This window comes from Oncorhynchus masou, chromosome 3 (genome assembly GCF_036934945.1).
Source record: "Oncorhynchus masou masou isolate Uvic2021 chromosome 3, UVic_Omas_1.1, whole genome shotgun sequence".
Taxonomy (NCBI): domain Eukaryota; kingdom Metazoa; phylum Chordata; class Actinopteri; order Salmoniformes; family Salmonidae; genus Oncorhynchus; species Oncorhynchus masou.
In genome coordinates, this window is record NC_088214.1 from 13,604,015 (window position 1) to 13,623,414 (window position 19,400).

General features: G+C 43.3%; 1 protein-coding gene across 1 annotated transcript; it reads right to left on the minus strand.

The window, feature by feature from the left end:
* Positions 1–337: 337 nt before the first annotated feature.
* LOC135510598 (one cut domain family member 2-like) lies at positions 338–19,172 on the minus strand. Its single transcript, XM_064931640.1, has 2 exons — positions 18,107–19,172; positions 338–723 (listed from the first exon to the last, which is right to left on the minus strand). The coding sequence occupies exons 1-2, from the start codon at positions 19,170–19,172 to the stop codon at positions 338–340; spliced, it is 1,452 nt and encodes a 483-aa protein (XP_064787712.1).
* Between the last annotated feature and the right edge of the window lie 228 nt (positions 19,173–19,400).

A 19,400-nucleotide genomic window follows, 5' to 3' on the forward strand; every position in this document is an offset into this window, starting at 1 on the left:
TGAATTTCTCTGGATCGTTTTTTTCTTTGGTTTTACTGACAGATTTGCTCAAACTAAAGTGTCTGAGGATAATTTGGGATACCAATACATCCTCCCCAGACCCATTGGTTTCTCTTTGATTTCTGACAGACAAAACTAAATGGAGTAAAGGGTGAGATTTCCACGCAAAAAGAGAACACCTTCAGACCAATGGTCATACACACCTGATTCAACTCAGTAGATGAATCAGGTGTGTTAGTGCTGGGCTGGAACAAAAGCATGCACACACTACAGCCCTCCAGGACCGCCAGGGTCAGTGACCTCTGCTTTAGATCCCACCACCCTCTTCCCCTCCATCTCAGGCCTTGGAGAAGGTGGTAGCTGAGGAGGTGCCCGGTTGTGCCGGGGACGAACCGGCGTTGTTGTTGTTCCCATGAGCCTGCATATGACCGTGCCCGTGCACACCCGCGTGCACACCCGCATGCTCGTTCCCCTCTGCGCCTCCAGTGGACCCCCAGCGGTCGGCATGGCAGCGTCGCCGAGCGTTCATGAAGAAGTTGGAGACGGTGGAGAGCTCCAGGCCTAGCTGATGGCTGATGGTGATCTGCATCTCCTTGGATGGACGGCGGTTCTCCCTAAAGATGGCCGCCAGCGTGCGGCGCTGCAGGTCCGTGAATACCAACCTCTGTTTCTTGGGGACCAGGTTCCTCTCACGACCCTGGTCCTGCTCCTTCCGCTTACAGGCTGCAGAGGAAGAAGATGGGGAGAAGAGAGGGGGAGTGTTTAGTTTCCTCCTGTCTTCCAAGCTCTTTCCAAGAGCATTTGCCCATATTGTTGAATTTGGACCTCATTTTACTGGCAATATTGATAATATACAAAAGTATATCTCAAACAGGAACCTACTATATGAAATGGTGAGGGGGTGAAGAGAGGGAAGGAAAGAGTAAGTGTGGAGGAGATAATTAAAGGAGGGATGGAGTAAGTGGGGGGGACATAATTAAAGGATGGATGCAGGCAGAGATGAGCAGTATTTCTGTTCTGTGTATTTGAAATATCTAGTTCAGTTACTTCTGAGTATTTTGTCATTTGAATTGCACTGGGCTGAACTACAATCCAATATTTGTTGTAACAAAGATAATTTTGAGAGCTGTAATTTGTATTTTCAAAGTACTTTTTCATACCATTTTTTATAGCAGTTCAGCCTTCATTGGTATCAGAATTCTGATGGAGCTATGGTGTGATAAGAGTGTCTGCTAAATGAACTAAATAGAAATGTAAAAATCAATATAGTATTATTGTAATGAGCTCCACCCTGAAACAAGGCCAATAATAAATAATAAAACCCAGAGTTCTTTGCGGTTCCTTTAGGTATGTTCAGTTTTACATACAGTATATATTTACATTTTTGTCATTCAGCAGAAACTCTTATCCAGAGCAACTTACAGTCAGTGCATTCAATTAAGTTAGATAAACAACAACATATCACAGTCATAACAAGTTAAAAGTTTATGTAAACTGTTACTGAGAATGTTGTTGCTGTTCAGCCGGCTACTTGCAAAATGATTTTGTATTGTAAAATAAAAAATGTATGTATTTCATTTAAATACATTTAAAAAATACAAGTATTTTGTACTTTATTTTATTTGATATTTGGTGATTTTTGCCCATCCTTGGATGCAGGCAGGGTGGGGGAGGGGTGGATGGATGGTTAACATCAACTGGTGTAGGTGGGAGATGATGGATGGATGAAAAGACAGATTGATTGTCAGGTGGAATGGTGGAGGGACAGAGGGATGGAAGGATAAATGAAGGAATGATATAGTGAACGGACAGGGCATCTGGGTGATGGAGAGGTGAGAGTGATAGAGTGGGAGGACAGATGAAAAGAAAAGATAGGAGGAGAGGTGTAGTTACCCAACGGAGACATGATGTGATTTTGAGAGAAACAGTGAGATGGGAGGTAGTTCAGCTAGTGTGTGTGTGTGTGTGTGTGTGTGTGTGTGTGTGTGTGTGTGTGTGTGTGTGTGTGTGTGTGTGTGTGTGTGTGTGTGTGTGTGTGTGTGTGTGTGTGTGTGTGTGTGTGTGTGTGCGTGCGTGCGTGCGTGCGTGCGTGCGTGCGTGCGTGCGTGCGTGTGTGTGTTAATTCCATTTGGAGATTAACTAGTTACTATTGGTAATCACTGTAATATTGCTTACATCATGAGATAGAAGTGGAAATGCTGTTGCCTTGACAGTGATCGGCCTTGTGTCTCTCTGCGCTGCATTGGTAGCTAGTGGAGTGGTGGAGTGGAGAGTATTTTCTTGCTTTGTCGGCTGCTATAGTAGGCCTAGCGTTTCTGAGCCGTTCTGTACTGCTGCCCTAAAAGCTGCAATGATTGATTTTCCGCGGTTTTCTCCTGAACACTTGGTCCAGTAATCAGGGCTCCCTTCCCCACCCAATCGATCCATATTGATCCACGAGCCCCCGGTGTGTGTGTGTGTGTGTGTGTGTTTGTGTGTGTGTGTGTGTGTGTGTGTGTGTGTGTGTGTGTGTGTGTGTGTGTGTGTGTGTGTGTGTGTGTGTGTGTGTGTGTGTGTGTGTGTGTGTGTGTGTGTGTGTGTGTGTGTGTGTGTGTGTGTGTGTGCTTGAGCACGCGCACGAGTCCACTCACGGCAGGGGAGAGAGCGGGAGCGAGCATGTGACAGACAGCCAGAGAAGAAATTGTTTATCTCAGGAGGAACAAAGAGCCGTGGTCAGACTGGTATTGAAGTTATAGAAAAACACAAAGGAATGTGTGTGTGTGTGTGTGTGTGTGTGTGTGTGTGTGTGTGTGTGTGTGTGTGTGTGTGTGTGTGTGTGTGTGTGTGTGTGTGTGTGTGTGTGTGTGTGTCTGACTGAGAGTAATGTTCTCTGCAATGTGGAGGTGCTGTATGAAAATGATGGATGACTGAATGGCAGGTTTAGACCACAGTAGTAAACAGATTTGACTGTGTGGAGGCGATCAATATGTGTGTGTGTGTGTGTGTGTGTGTGCGCGTGTGTGTGTGTGTGTGTGTGTGTGTGTGTGTGTGTGTGTGTGTGTGTGTGTGTGTGTGTGTGTGTGTGTGTGTGTGTGTGTGTGTGTGTGTGTGTGTGTGTGTGTGTGTGTGTGTGTGTGTGTGTGCGTGATTTGGCAGTGAGGTTGATGTGTGCGTATAGGCCAATAAACTGTAGGCTGTGTGTTTGTGGGGGGGGGGGGCAATGGGAGTGTGTGTGGTCTGTTTTTATACTGTAGGCTGTGTGTGTGTGGGGGGGGGCAATGGGAGTGTGTGTGGTCTGTTTTTATGTCTCTGAAAGCATAGCATGCTGACCTTCATACATCCCCATTACTCCAAATATCTGGCCAGTTATTTTCTGACATTTATTCTCCCATTCAAGCTAATATGATATATCTCAGGTTGGTTTGTCCTTCAGTCCTATAGGTAGAAATTACTCAACTAATTGTCTCTCTGCATGTCTTCAGTCTGACATTAACAACTGTGGAGTGACGCACACACAAACACACACACACACACACACACACACACACACACACACACACACACACACACACACACACACACACACACACACACACACACACACACACACACATACCACACTTCACACTAACTCTATAGTGCTCCACTTTTCTCCACATTCTGGGTCAAATGCACAGCAGCAGTCCATCCACTCCAGCCTGCTTCGTCTGTTACTCCCCTTGTTGTTCTCAATTGTTTTAATTTGCCCTCAGATTGATAGTCCCCATATCGATTGATCTGCTCTTCAAACCCGTTTCAAGGAACGTTTATTCAATTCATTTAGGCTCGGCCTTGCCAAGCTCTCCCCTGGCTTTCTAAGTGACGTTTCAACTCAACTCAATACTGACTAATGTAATGACTGAATACTAGTGCTAATATACTGATCATTTTATACGTAATGCCTGTTTTCAGACAACAGCTGCTTCCGGCCATTTTACAATGCCAACACCACTCTCCCCTTCCTTTCTCTCCCATTAGCTCAACCAGTAGCGTCGCAAACACTTGAGAGCCAGACCCCCACGGTAGGCCTACAGCAAAGCCTACATGAGAAATCAACTGTACAAGAAGTTAACACACACTGCACTAGGAGGTAACTTTGTCTAAGCATGACCTTCATCCACATTATCAATGTTTTTCCAAACGTCGCTTTTTTGTGTCAGCAATTGGACAATTAGACAATTAGGCAATTTGTCTAGTTACCCCCAGGACTCTACTTAGAATGGTCAATATATTTTAGCTATATTTTTTTACATAATATTGTTCTTACAGATGCTATTATCCAGAGACTTACGGAGTGAGACTATAATCAATATAATTATAATCAAACCAACTGCATCAAGCACCATTCAAGTTACTTTCAATTTATAAGATGAAAGGTCAAAGGCGCTTCCTCTATACTCAAGCAATAATGCATGAGAGGGTGTGGTATGTGGCCAATATACCACGGCTAAGGGCTGTTCTTGAGCACAACACAATGCGGAGTGCCCGGATACAGCCCTTAGCCGTGGTATATTAGAAATATAACACAAACCCCTGAGGTCCCTTATTGTTATTATAAACTAGTTACCCATGTAATTAGAGCAGTAAAAATAAATGTTTTGTCATACCCCTGGTATACCTGATATACCACGGCTTTCGGCCAATCAGCATTCAGGACTCGAACCACCCAGTTTATACTTCATGTATCGATACCTGACACGACTGCCACTGAGTTGTTAGAATATGTGGTAACCAACCACAAATCTCAAATCCAGGTTTGTTTTGCGCAGTTGCCACAGCATTCAAATAATTGATTTACATATATTTACCAAGAACAACCGTACACTGTAGACCTGCTCTGTCCTTCCCATGCCGTCTCTTTCCTTTTGGAAATGTTAAATTGCAATAGAAAGGAAGTTTAGCCTCCCTCCTCATCATAATGATTCGCTCCCACACTTACAAAGTCGTGTACGCGTGACGTCACACTTAACGATGAGAAGGGTAGCAGGTGGTTGGTAGAATTAGTCTTCCTTGCTGTGAGCTCTGCCACGTGACAGTGTGGAGGACATGGAGGAAACATGAGAGGCCTGTGCACTGGGATTTACAGTGTAAGGATATAGTAGGCTCATCTAGGGATTAGGCTATTGGGGGATAGTACCCTTATAGGAAGCTACCTTGGACTCAGGTGAGGATCATAGGATGGACATGATTTAGGCTGGGAAAGGCACCAGGGCAGCCTACATCAAGGCGCTGATGACTTCCAACTGACGCAAATATCGCTGTGTTTGTTAATAAATAAATACAATGTTCCCAGCACAGTTTGGCTGAAAGTAACTATGTTATTATAGGTTTATACAATTGCAGAAGCTTATCTGAAACATTTGCATAGAAGGCCTGAAAAAAATATGCAAATAGGCATGTGCAAACAGCAAACACTGCAAAAATCCTGACCCAAGCAGGGGATTATGTATAAACACTTCAATGCATATGTATTATCTTAGGTTTGATGATGAAAATGTTATTTCATTAAAATGACTGTGTTTTCAAAGGATCCTTAAAGGTGCTGTATTTTGCCCTCCCAACTTTAAGTGTGGACCATATATATGTGTGTGTGTGTGTGTGTGTGTGTGTGTGTGTGTGTGTGTGTGTGTGTGTGTGTGTGTGTGTGTGTGTGTGTGTGTGTGTGTGTGTGTGTGTGTGTTTCATAACTGACCGCACCGTGCTGCTATAGCGGTGTGCCTGGGACCGAGGCTGGGGCGGAATGACGTGATCGCGTTTTGCGTGCGGTGAGACGAGCCTTCTCCCTTACCGGCCGGACTACTGCAGGCGAGAAACAGTTTATGTCAATCAATCACTGTCCGTCACACCTTTGAGATCTACGCTCATTGATTGTATTGATTAGAGCCAATGCATTCTGTGAAGTCAACGGTTGGGTTCCCACAAAGGCATGCCAAGCAACAGCCGTCCCTACATTAGAAGCTGCTGTAATTAATTGAAAATGGATTGATTTTGCTGAAACATTTCGTTCATTTGTTGATGAAATCCGTTGCTTTCTAATGTAGACTAAGCCAAGCAAGTAATTGCAGTTGAATTATCTTGTGGTTGCTGCTGCACCTTTCAACATGCATTTACATTATATATTCATTGCAGCTATTATTTTAGCAAACTGTAACAATGAATGTTTGGGAAAATAATTCACAATATTGTGAACCTAAATATTTCCAAAATTTTGAGATTCTTTCTAGCCATTTGTTATTCGCGGCATAACCTATAAAGTGAAAGGAGACAACTGCTCTTTATTCGATAGGACAATAAGGTTTCAGAAATAGTTTGTTATGCAATTTATTCTTAAAGGCTATCCTATTTTGCACACGATATTTATTTTAAACAGTTTATTCGTATGGTGTTTGTAGTATGGGGCAGTGCTTGACCTGGACTGAAAAAGTGTTCGGTAGTCATTTCGGTGCTGGTACTGTTTATATTTAAGAGAAACAGGAGCTCAAGCAGTAGAACATTTCAGGTGCCGGTTAGCTCCTGTCAAGTCAAGCATTGGTATTGAGTTGAAAAGGCAATGCCTGAGCCTCTCGGGCTCCCGAGTGGCGCAGCGGTCCAAGGCACTGCACCTCAGATATAGAGACGCCCTTTAGACCCTAGTTCGATTCCAGGCTGTATCACAAACGGCCGTGATTGAGAGTCACATAGGGCGGCGCACGATTGGCCCAGCGTCGTTAGGGTTTGGCTGTCATTGTAAATAAGAACTTGTTCTGACTTGCCTAGTTAAATAAAGTTTAAAAAAATACAAATGTATAGCCTAAATGTCAAAGGCTCATTAAGGCTAAATTAATTTGGCTACACGGTTAAAATAAGGGACTTTAGAGTTCAGAACATGGTTTTGTTTATCCTCCAAATTATGGATAGCATTAAAATAATAATATGTAGCAACAAATTGAATAAATATATGAAACTAAGGAAACCGAGAAATAAGTGATGCGTATGTATCGTATTTAATCATGCATATTTACAATTGTTTATGAAAATAGGAAAAAGTAACTGATGCGGATTCGTGTACATTTAGATCATATCATGCACGACTTGACTATTTCAGCAAACCATGTTTTACTTTTCCGCCGTTTGGCTCTGAGATAAAGCGACAAATATATGTTTATTTTAAGTAGGTATATTTACATCATTAGTTGTTGTATTTCTTTCGGTAAATTTTTGTCAAATAATTTCATCAGTGAAATATGTATAGAAGTAGGCAAAAAATACATTATTATTACAAAAGATAAATCAAATAAACCGGTGACCATTCCTCATGTTATGCGCATGTTTAATTTAATTGAAGTTGTGTAAATGTAACGTTAGTGTTATTATTGTACATTCTAAACATGAGAATAGGTATCCACCCACACACACACACACACACACACACACACACACACACACACACACACACACACACACACACACACACACACACACACACACACACACACACACACACACACACACACACACACAGGTTTCAAGTAGCCTAGTGAATGCACTGCAGGGTTTACAAAACTGAAATTTGGGGAATAGGGACTGGCTAAATCAGCTTGTCATCTTTTTAAGGGGCGCAATGTTGCCACCAAACGTTATATATTCCAGTCAGAATGCAAATACGAATGCTGTTGTAATTTGTGCCAACTTTGTTCAGTCCATGGACAGCGCCGATACTGAGAAAATGAATGGTCAGAACCACGGACAGCGCCAATACTGCGATAATGAATAGTCAGAACCACGGACAGCGCCTACACTGAGAGAATGAATGGTCAGAGCCACGGACAGCGTCTATACGGAGAGAACTATGTTCAGAACTACGAACAGCACATCTCCAGCCGAACCCTCCCAGCTGAGCGTGTCTACGAATTTTCATGCAGAGATCTGATCCCCAGTCTTTCATTACCTTTTACAAGGCTACACATAATTCGACAATTTAGGCTTTTTTATGTTTTATAATTAATTCCTCCGTTACAGCCCAGATGAGAGAATGATTGTATATGTTATGTAAATATTGACCTATTCCCCTTTGATAGTCTTCATAACACTAACAATAATAATGGATTTTATATAGCGCTACCCAAACATTAACCATTAACCATTCTGAGTTAATGCCTAACCTTAATAACTTGGAATTAATGCCTGAACTTGGATTGCAACTTCGAAATTTGACGTTTGAGAAACATGGATGAAGATATAATTCTGAGACTGGGAGCGCTGGTAACAGTAAACATGGATGTTTGTTCTGTAGTAGCAGGGAGGATCATTGATGGGAGAGTCAATGATGCAGAGGGGAGAGGAGGGGGAGGAAAGGGGAGGGGTGGATCTGCTCGGCTGGCTTCTGCTGGTGCAGTGCCAGAGATGTAGGGAGACAGACAGAGAGAGAGGGAGAGAGAGAGAGAGAGAGAGAGAGAGAGAGAGAGAGAGCAGAGGAGAGGAAATCGATACCGATTCTGAGCGAGTCAGATAAGCCTGAACAATGTATAGTGCAGACACACTGTATAACCCAATCACACATGTACACACCACACACAAACACAAACACACACGCACACGCACACACACACGCACGCACAGTACAATGTGCATGCATGCCTACATAAAGAAGCATTTACATACCCCATAAACCATAGCAACCTTTAAAAACGAAATGACATCACAAGCCTGGATTGCATTAAGGTGGTTTTGCTGACATAAGCAGAAATGGATCGTTACTATGGCAGACTACATATACTAGAATCCTCAGTTAAAAAACACTGCCTTTGTCTTGCGAGGGCTATTCTATGTAAATCTGTCTCCTTTATACAAGATATTATTCATCATAAAGCTACTTTCAGGTTTCAATAAAGGTTCAATTCAAAAGTGTTAGGATGCGCAGTTGTTGTTGACCTCAGATTTAACCAGTGCATTCTTAGTAACCCAGTTTTTTTAGTGTCTGAAGTGTGATGTTGGTGTTTTTCTACAGGTTTAAACAGCGTTATACACAATTCTGTTTGTAGGTACCACATGGATGTCGGGGTTGTGGTTGACGCTGTGTGTTAACCACACATTTGGCTTTGCTTACCCAGAAGTGAGTCTCTTACAAGGGCTACGCCACTCTACTCCTCCTTCTCTCTCTTCCTTCCACTCTCCTCCATCTCCCTCTCCCTCATGCTTATCAATTATTAAAGTCTCAATCGATCCTTTCACTACCCTACCTCTATCAGCCTGTTCACACAAAGCCCAAACTCCCCAACCCTGAATCAATACCAGCCCCTGCTCTCTTATTTCACATATCACTCTTTTTGTTTACGTTTTGATAGATTTCATTTACTTGCAGCGATCTGAACATTTGCATTTAATTGCATAAACCAAGAACACTGGGCTAAACTACAGATTGGCATGAATCTTTCATAGACGGCATCAAAGACATTGGGTCTACAAAATATATGAATGGCGCTGGCAGTGTTGGGGTATGGGCGCCCCCACAACAGAGAGATAAGGATATAATTGAGCAATAAGCCATGAGGGGGTGTGGTATATGGCCAATATACCACGACTAAGGGCTGTTCTTATGCACGACACAAAGCGGAGTGTCTGGACACAGCCCTTAGCCGTGGTATATTGCCCATACATCACAAACCCCCGAGGTGCCTTATTGATATTATAAACCGGTTACCAACGTAATTAGAGCAGTAAAAATACATGTTTTGTCATACCTGTGGTATATGGTCTGATATACCATGGCTGTCAGCCAATCAAAATTCAGGGATCGAACCACCCAGTTTATAAATAGTGTTATTCCATACTGTAGATCACATTTTTAATAATAATGTCTAATAATAACAACAATGTTCTGAGCATTGAACCCTGATGAATATGATCAAACAACATCTGACTTATGATCAGATTGTTCGCTCTGTCCCAGTTCTACATCCACCAACACGAATTACACGCCTGGGACCAGCTGTCCATTCAGAATCACAGTCTGAATGATCAGGAACAAGGACAGCTCCCCACCTCACGCCATGTGTCTCACACAGCTCAGGTGGTATAGCTGAATCACATATGTTAGTCCTGGGCTGGAGCGAAAGCATGCCTACCTTGTAGCTCTCTAACACCCTGGTGAACACCAATTGACACAGTCGCAGAGAAAGAATCAACCACAAAGACAACTGCTGTACACCATAGACCAAATCCTGGCTTAATAATATGTTAATTAGCTGTCACTTTTATCCAAAGCAACTTACAGTCATGCTTGCATAGGTATAACATATGGGTGGTCCAGGGAATAATCAAACCCACTACTCTGGGGTTACAAGCACCATGCTCTACCAACTGAGCCACAAAGGACAACTTAATGGTCCAATGCAGACGTTTTTATATCAATATCACATTTTCTGGGTTTAAAATTAAAATTGTCAAAAAGAAGAAGAAAAATGCTTCTGAGCAAAGCAATATTTTTGCCAGGACATGCTGGGAGTGGTCTTTGTGAGGAGAGGAAAACTGAAAAGTAGCTGTGATTGGCAGAGAGGTTTGGAACTCTCTTCCTTATTGGTCTGGTAACTATTTTTTTGCCTGGTGATGTCACCAGGCAGGCCAACACTCCATCCCACCAAAACAGACTGAAATTTCAAGTGGTCTTTTCAAACAGCTCTTACACTAAAATGACACAATAGATTTGCAGCTTTTCCTCCAAATATTTATCACATTATAGCAGATGGATTTCCTTCTATACTCGAGCTTCAACCCTCAACTCTGTTTCCTGCAGTGTTTGGGTTTCCAGTCCTCAAGCTTCAACCCTCAACTCTGTTTCCTACAGTGTTTGGGTTTCCAGTCCTCGAGCTTTATCCCTCAACTCTGTTTCCTGCAGTGTTTGGGTTTCCAATCCTCGAGCTTCAACCCTCAACTCTGTTTCCTACAGTGTTTGGGTTTCCAGTCCTCGAGCTTCAACTCTCAACTCTGTTGCTACTGTGTTTGGGTTTCCAGTCCTCGAGCTTTATCCCTCAACTCTGTTTCCTGCAGTGTTTGGGTTTCCAGTCCTCGAAATTCAACCCTCAACTCTGTTTCCTACAGTGTTTGGGTTTCCAGTCCTCGAGCTTCAACCCTCAACTCTGTTTCCTTCAGTGTTTGGGTTTCCAGTCCTCGAGCTTCAACCCTCAACTCTGTTTCCTACAGTGTTTGGGTTTCCAGTCCTCGAGCTTCAACCCTCAACTCTGTTTCCTACAGTGTTTGGGTTTCCAGACCACTGAAGCAGTCAGTCCGGTTCTAGTGGCAGTCATAATGGATGATTGGTCATGTTTTTGTGATGAATTGCAGAGAAGATGGCAGAGACAAAATGAGAGAGAGAGAGAGAAAGGCAGATAGACAGACAGACAGACAGACAGACAGACGGACGGATAGACAGACAGACAGACAGACAGACAGACAGACAGACAGACAGAGAGAGAGAGAGCGAGAGAGAGCGAGAGAGAGAGAGAGAGAGAGAGAGAGAGAGAGAAGGGGGTTGGGAATGGGAAGCAGCTTTATTGATTTCCTATGTGCAAAGCCAGGCAAACAGAGAAAGGACAGAGCTACACTATTAATGACAATCACTAGCACAGCTATATGGCTACAGCTATCTATCTATCTATCTATCTATCTATCTATCTATCTATCTATCTATCTATCTACCTATCTATCTATCTACCTACCTACCCACCTACCTACGGTTGAAATCGGAAGTTTACATACACCTTATCCAAATACATTTAAACTCAGTTTTTCACAATTTCTGACACTTAATCCTAGTAACAAATCCCTGTCTTAGGTCAGTCAGGATCACCACTTAATTTTAAGAATGTGAAATTTCAGAATAATAGTAGAGAGAATGATTTATTTCAGCTTTTATTTATTTCATCACATTCCCAGTGGGTCAGAAGTTTACATACACTCAATTAGTGTTTGGTAGCATTGCCTTTAAATTGTTTAACTTGGTTAAAACGTTTCAGGTAGCCTTCCACAAGCTTCACACAATAAGTTGGGTGAATTTTGGCCCATTCCTCCTGACAGAGCTGGTGTAACTGAGTCAGGTTTGTAGGCATCTTTGCTCGCACACGCTTTTTCAGTTCTGCCCACAAATCTTCTATAGGATTGAGGTCAGGTCTTTTTGATGGCCACTCCAATACCTTGACTTTGTTGTCCTTAAGCCATTTTGCCACAACTTTGGAAATATGCTTGGGGTTATTGTCCATTTGGAAGATCCAAGCTCTAACTTCCTGACTGATATATATCCACATAATTGCCCCTCCTTATAATGCCATCTATTTTGTGAAGTGCAACAAAGCACCCCCACAACATGATGCTGCCACCCCCGTGCTTCACAGTTGGGATGGTGTTCTTCGGCTTACAAGCCTCCCACTTTTTCCTCCAAACATAACGATGGTCATTATGGCCAAACAGTTCTATTTTTGTTTCATCAGAACAGAGGACATTTCTCCAAAAAGTACGATCTTTGTCCCCATGTGCAGTTGCAAACCGTAGTCTGGCATTTTTATGGCGGTTTTGGAGCATGGGCTTCTTCCTTGCTGAGCGGCCTTTCAGGTTGTGTCGATATAGGACTCGTTTTACTGTGGATATAGATACTTTTGTACCTGTTTCCTCCAGCATCTTTACGAGGTCCTTTGCAGTTGTTCTGGGATTGATTTGCACTTTTTGCACCAAAGTACGTCCATCTCTAGGAGACAGAACGCGTCTCCTTCTTGATCGGTATGACGGCTGCATGGTCCCATGGTGTTTATACTTGTGTACTATTGTTTATACAGATGTACGTGGTACCTTCAGGTGTTTGGAAATTGCTCCCAAGGAGGAACCAGACTTGTGGAGGTCTACAATTATTTTTGCTGATTTCTTTTGATTTTCCCATGATGTCAAGCAAAGAGGCACTGAGTTTGAAGGTAGGCCTTGAAATACATCCACAGGTACACCTCCAATTGACTCATATTATGTCAATTAGCCTTTCAGAAGCTTCTAAAGCCATGACATCTTTTTCTGGAATTTTCCAAGCTGTTTAAATGCACAGTCAACTTAGTGTGTGTAAACTTCTGACCCACTGGAATTTTGATACAGTGAATTATAAGTGAAATAATCTGTCTGTAAACAATTGTTGGAAAAATGACTTGTGTCATGCACAAGGTAGATGTCCTAACCGACTTGCCAAAACTGCAGTTTGTTAACAAGAAATTTGTGGAGAGGTTAAAAAACACGTTTTAATGACTCCAACCTAAGTGTATGTAAACTTCCGACTTCAACTATATATATCTATCTACCTAACTATCTGGCTTTTTCATTGTCTTTTTTTTAGATTCCTATCAGGAAAGGTTGCACCAGTATCCATTCTGTAGCGGTACAACTTCAAACAACTGTTGCACTGTCTGACCTGTAGAGTAGACAGTGTGACAGTGCAGAGGAATCAGTGGTATTGACTGTAACACCTGTGAAAATGATGTACTACAAGAACACCATCTCCAACAACCTGCTAGCAGCTTCAACAGTCTGTGTCCTAATGGACCCTTGAACTAGCCTGCTGATCCCGTCTGTTTGTGATTTTACCAACTCATTGTTTTGTGTTGGTTCAATGCCTTGCCAAATATGCATCGTATGACAATGACAATGAATGAACACATACACACAGGAAACATGGTTGTGATTTGGGGCGATCAGCATTTCAACTCAACACATGCTTGCTGACACACAAACACACACACAAAGGCTTACACACACACACACACACACTTATCATGAGTCAATAACTCATCAGCCATTCAGATGTATATGATTTAATTGAAAGTTGTGGGAGGGGTACTAAAATCAACCCCTCTGGGCACTAATCACAAGAGAATGCACACCACTACACCGTGTTCAGAGTGATCTTCCTTTTGACAGATTAGAATGGAGAAAAGACATGCATGTAATGGGATCACATATAAGCTTTGTATGATTTAGCCTAGTTGTTTCTACAGTTTGTTTACGAGTAAATTAAACTATTAAAGCATATGAACGGAAATGATATGTCAATGGAATATTCAGCTATTATACAGAGTGAGAATATTTTCACCATGATTAGGGGACGGAACCTTTATATAACAAGGCAAGTCAGTTAAGAACAAATTCTTATTTACAATGAAGGCCTACCAAAAGGCTTCCTGCGGGGGACGGGGACTGGGAATTTAACAAAAATATATATACTGTATATATACAGTGGGGCAAAAAAGTATTTAGTTTGTCACCAATTGTGTAAGTTCTCCCACTTAAAAACATGAGAGAGGCCTGTCATTTTCATCATAGGTACACTTCAACTATGACAGACAAAATGAGAGAGAAAAAAATCCAGAAAATCACATTGTAGGATTTTTTATGAATTTATTTGCAAATTATGGTGTAAAATAAGTATTTGGTCAATAACAAAAGTCTATCTCACGACTTTGTTATATACCCTTTGTTGGCAATGACAGAGGTCAAACATTTTCTTTAAGTCTTCACAAGGTTTTCACACACTGTTGCTGGTATTTTGGCCCATTCCTCCATGCAGATCTCCTCTAGAGCAGTGATGTTTTGGGGCTGTTGCTGGCCAACACAGAATTTCAACTCCCTCCAAATATTTTCTATGGGGTTGAGATCTGGAGACTGGCTGGGCCACTCCAGGACCTTGAAATGCTTCTTACGAAGCCACTCCTTCGTTGCCCGGGCGGTGTGTTTGGGATCATTGTCATGCTGAAAGACCCATCCACGTTTTACATCTTCAATGCCCTTGCTGATGGAAGGAGGTTTTCACTCAAACTCTCGCGATACATGGCCCCATTCATTCTTTCCTTTACACGGATCAGTCGTCCTGGTCCCTTTGCAGAAAAACAGCCCCAAAGCATGATGTTTCCACCCCCATGCTTCACAGTAGATATGGTGTTCTTTGGATGCAACTCAGCATTCTTTGTCCTCCAAACACGACGAGTTGAGTTTTTACCAAAAAGTTATATTTTGGTTTCATCTGAGCATATGACATTCTCCCAATCTTCTTCTGGATCATCCAAATGCTCTCTAGCAAACTTCAGACGGGCCTGGACATGTACTGGCTTAAGCAGGGGGACACGTCTGGCACTGCAGGATTTGAGTCCCTGGCGGCGTAGTGTGTTACTGATGGTAGGCTTTCTTACTTTGGTCCCAGCTCTCTGCAGGTCATTCACTAGGTCCCCCCCCGTGTGGTTCTGGGATTTTTGCTCACCGTTCTTGTGATCATTTTGACCTCACAGGGTGAGATCTTGCGTGGAGCCCCAGATCGAGGGAGATTATCAGTGGTCTTGTATGTCTTCCATTTCCTAATAATTGCTCCCACAGGTTCTTCAAACCAAGCTGCTTACCTATTGCAGATTCAGTCTTCCCAGCCTGGTGCAGGTCTACAATTTTGTTTCTGGTGTCCTTTGACAGCTCTTTGGTCTTGGCCATAGTGGAGTTTGGAGTGTGACTGTTTGAGGTTGTGGACAGGTGTCTTTTATACTGATAACAAGAGCAAACAGATACCATTAATACAGGTAACGAGTGGAGGACAGAGGAGCCTCTTTAAGAAGAAGTTACAGGTCTGTGAGAGCCAGAATTCTTGCTTGTTTGTAGGTGACCAAATACTTATTTTCCACCATAATTTGCAAATAAATTCATTAAAAATCCTACAATGTGATTTTCTGGATTTTTTTTTCTCATTTTGTCTGTCATAGTTGAAATGTACCTATGATGAAAATTACAGGCCTCTCTCATCTTTTTAAGTGGGAGAACTTGCACAATTGGTGGCTGACTAAATACTTTTTTGCCCCACTGTATATATAGGACAAAACACACATCACGATAAGAGAGACACCACAACACTACATAAAGAGAGACCTCAGACAACAACATAGCATGGCAGCAACACATGACAACACAGCATTCTAGCAACACAACATGACAACAACATGGTAGCAACACAACATGGCAGGAGCACAACATGGTAGCAGTACAAAACATGGTACAAACATGATTGGGCACAACATGGTTTTGTCTGAAATTGTCTGAAAATATCCCTCCTGTTTTACAGTAAAACTATACATTTTCTCAGAAATGTAATAACCAATTGGAAAAACAACTCTAACTATAAGTTTTTCATTTCAGTTTATTATATTTTTTCTTGTACAATCATTTCAAATGTCTCTTGTTTTGAAATTATTGACTGGACAACGATTGAAATGTAAAACATAAACGTGATAAAATGAATCAAACAAATCAACCTCATAGAGAAAAATTATAATTAAAACATGACGAAGGTCTTTGTGGCCTTTATTTGGTCACTTAGGACCTACTGTGGTGAAAATGTGTCCGTGGCAAGAAAATGTCTTTGCACGAAAATAGTTTGTATTTTATAGTAAATGTTTTTCTATGGCCAAGGGATAGGCTCGACAGCATTTTAAATTTCGAAATAAACTTAACAAGCAGGTAACCCGTGATACGAGTCAGTATTCGGTATTCGACCAGGCAACTAAACGCCTGCGTCACCAATGCAGGAGGAAGCCGGTGGTAGACAGACGGGACAACCCATAGGCCTATCTAGTCTAATTTTAGACCTTAAACTACAAAATCTGCCTAAATGAAAACCCGGCGCGGCCATGTGGTTAGCTGTATTTCAGGTCTGGATTCGAATATTGATCCATGTGCCACATTTAAAAGGGGAGAGAGGGAACTCGCGTATTGACCGTGCAGCCAGAGGTCACGCGCCCCTCTGACGCGCTCTCCTCCTGCGCGACGAGTTTGTAGGTTGACATGTGTTGTCAGGAATGTTGCCCTGGAGGCAGAACTGAGCGATATCCGCTAGATGGGCCAGCTGCTATATCGTAAAAATTCATGAAAACAAAAATGTTATTTTTGGTCTTAATTGAAGGTTAGGGTTAAACATTAGGGTTAGCAGTGTGGTTAAGGTTAGGGTTAGGTTTAAACTCAGTTTGTATGACTTTGTGGCTATGCCAGCGTGCCAGCGAGTAACCTCTCTGCATAGTTGCCTCCAGAACAATACTAAGGACAATAAATACCAACCTGCGACGAGTTTAGGCCTTTATGTTCAAACTGGCGGGGCAAGCGGGACCAATGAGAGGGAGTGACTGTGTGGGTGACATGTTTGGAACATGTGGGATTCACTAGAGAGAACCACGATGGACAGGGCGACATGTTTTAGACACCAAGTTTGATGTTTTCAGTCTCTGTCGCCTCCCTTATTATTGTGCGTATTGTATAGTTCTAGGCCACTAGCTATCTTTTAATTATCGCCTAATAGTTTCCCCCTATTATTAAAGCACACAATGTAAATAACTTTGTGATGTCTGTCTGTAAATGTCAAGTGCTCTACAAATGCAATTTATTATTACACACACACTCATCCGGCCTGGCGCGTAACAGAGCACACATAATACCCCCATAATACACCAGAGCCTCATATTAGCCTTACATGACTATGAAATGTCCAGGTCCTCTCAATGGTTATATCAGGCTGCATGGGTAGCGGATAAAAACCCTGTTAACGTTGGGCTGAGGTGTAACAGTGTGCATGCAGTTTCTCTTGGAACGTGTCACACCAACAAATGCTGACAGGGATATCATGCAATCACTTGCACTGTACCGCAGATACTGTGTCTCTAAACAACAACAAAAACGGCGATTTAAAAAGAGAGATAGATTCTCTCACATTCTCACTCTGAAGTTTAAGACGTACTTGGTCTCGTTTTTGTCGCACCCGTTTTGCACTGACTATGGTGCTGAATCGTTTGGAAGTTGTGGTTTTGTCTGACGTGTATAACGTTCGTTTTACTGTGATTTTGGTTACAACGCTGGACGTCTTTAGCCTAAAATAAGTTATATATAGCATATCAGGTTCATTGTAGTAGCCTATACAGCTAGTTATTTATCGTAACATTAAATAGAGAGGGTTTGACAAAAGAGTGAACAAACTACGCTTTTATGCGTAAAACGTCAATAGTTACGATCGGCTGTTCAATAAGCAGCCCACACGAGAAAGGCCGTGAGACCAGAAGCATCTTACCCGCCAACCGAAGGGCAGACATCCGCTGAAACTCGGGCTCCTGGAGCCACTTCCACATTCTCCTAAACGTCTCCCGGCCTGACTTGAGTTTACTCCACGGCTTGGGGTTCCGCAGAAGATCCGAGAGGGTTCCTTGGGACCGACATAGGATCCTCTGGGCGAAAATAGCCTGGGGAATTGAGTAGCGCTTCAACTCTGCCGTTATCCGTTGAGCCACCTCTTTCGTGTTGATCTCCTCCGCCTGCCCTCCCGACACTCCTCCCTGGCCGGACCCAGCCCCGTGCCTCTCTCGCTCGGCCAGCATCGCTGCCCCATTGGCCTGGGAGTGAAGGTGGCTGTGCGGATGGTGCATCCCGTTGAGGTTGGACATCATGGCATGCCCATGGCCGCCTAACCCCCTGACAAGGTGCTCCTCGCTCCGGGACAGCATTGCGGCGTGGGACTCGAAGCCTGTCACGGGAGAGAGCATCTTGGCATCATTAGTAAGGTGAGCACTTGGACCGTAGGCTGAGAGCGTCTGCTGGGAGTTGTGCAAAGAGCCGAGACTGTTGGACAACGGGGAGAGTGACCCATGGACCATGCCGGACATATCTTTAGGGTAGTGGCCGTACAGGTTTCCCATAGACGCCAGCCCACGGTGGTCATCCCTCATCAACGTAAAGCTCCCGCTGACGTTCCCCGCGGAGAGTCGCTGGTGGGCGGCTGCGTGGTGGTGGGAGTGTGGGTGTGGGTGGTGGAACTTGTCGGAGACCGTGGATATGGGAGGTAGGTGCTGGAGAGGGGTCAGGGTGGTGTAGGTGTTGCTCAGGCTCATCCCGGACTCACACATGCTCATAGCCGGGTGGAGGTGGCCAGAGAGCGCCGAGGGGTCTGTCCGGTAGTCCCCGGTACCATCCAGGATCGCGGCCATACTAGACACCATGGCCGACCGGCCGTGTGCGTGAGAAACCAGGTTCCGGTGTGAAGGGGCGGAGGACTGCCGGGCGTGCGTGGAGCTCATCAGTTCCCCGGCCTGTGAGTGCGAGACGCCGTGGAGGTTTCCAAGGTTTTCCATTGTGAGTTCCATCACTGAAAGAATATATCTTTCCTGATCCCACCTCCCTCCCCTCCCTCTCTCTCCCGCTCCTTCTCGGTCCTTTCACTCAGACTCACACACACAGACAGAGACGCGCGCTCACTCTCCCTCTCTCAGACTCCTGAAGTGATAGTATTACCAAACGATCTCAAAACCAATCCATTGATTAGAGTTTTTCTCCAGTCAATCCAACATGGTTTTTGTAAATAATTTGTTTTG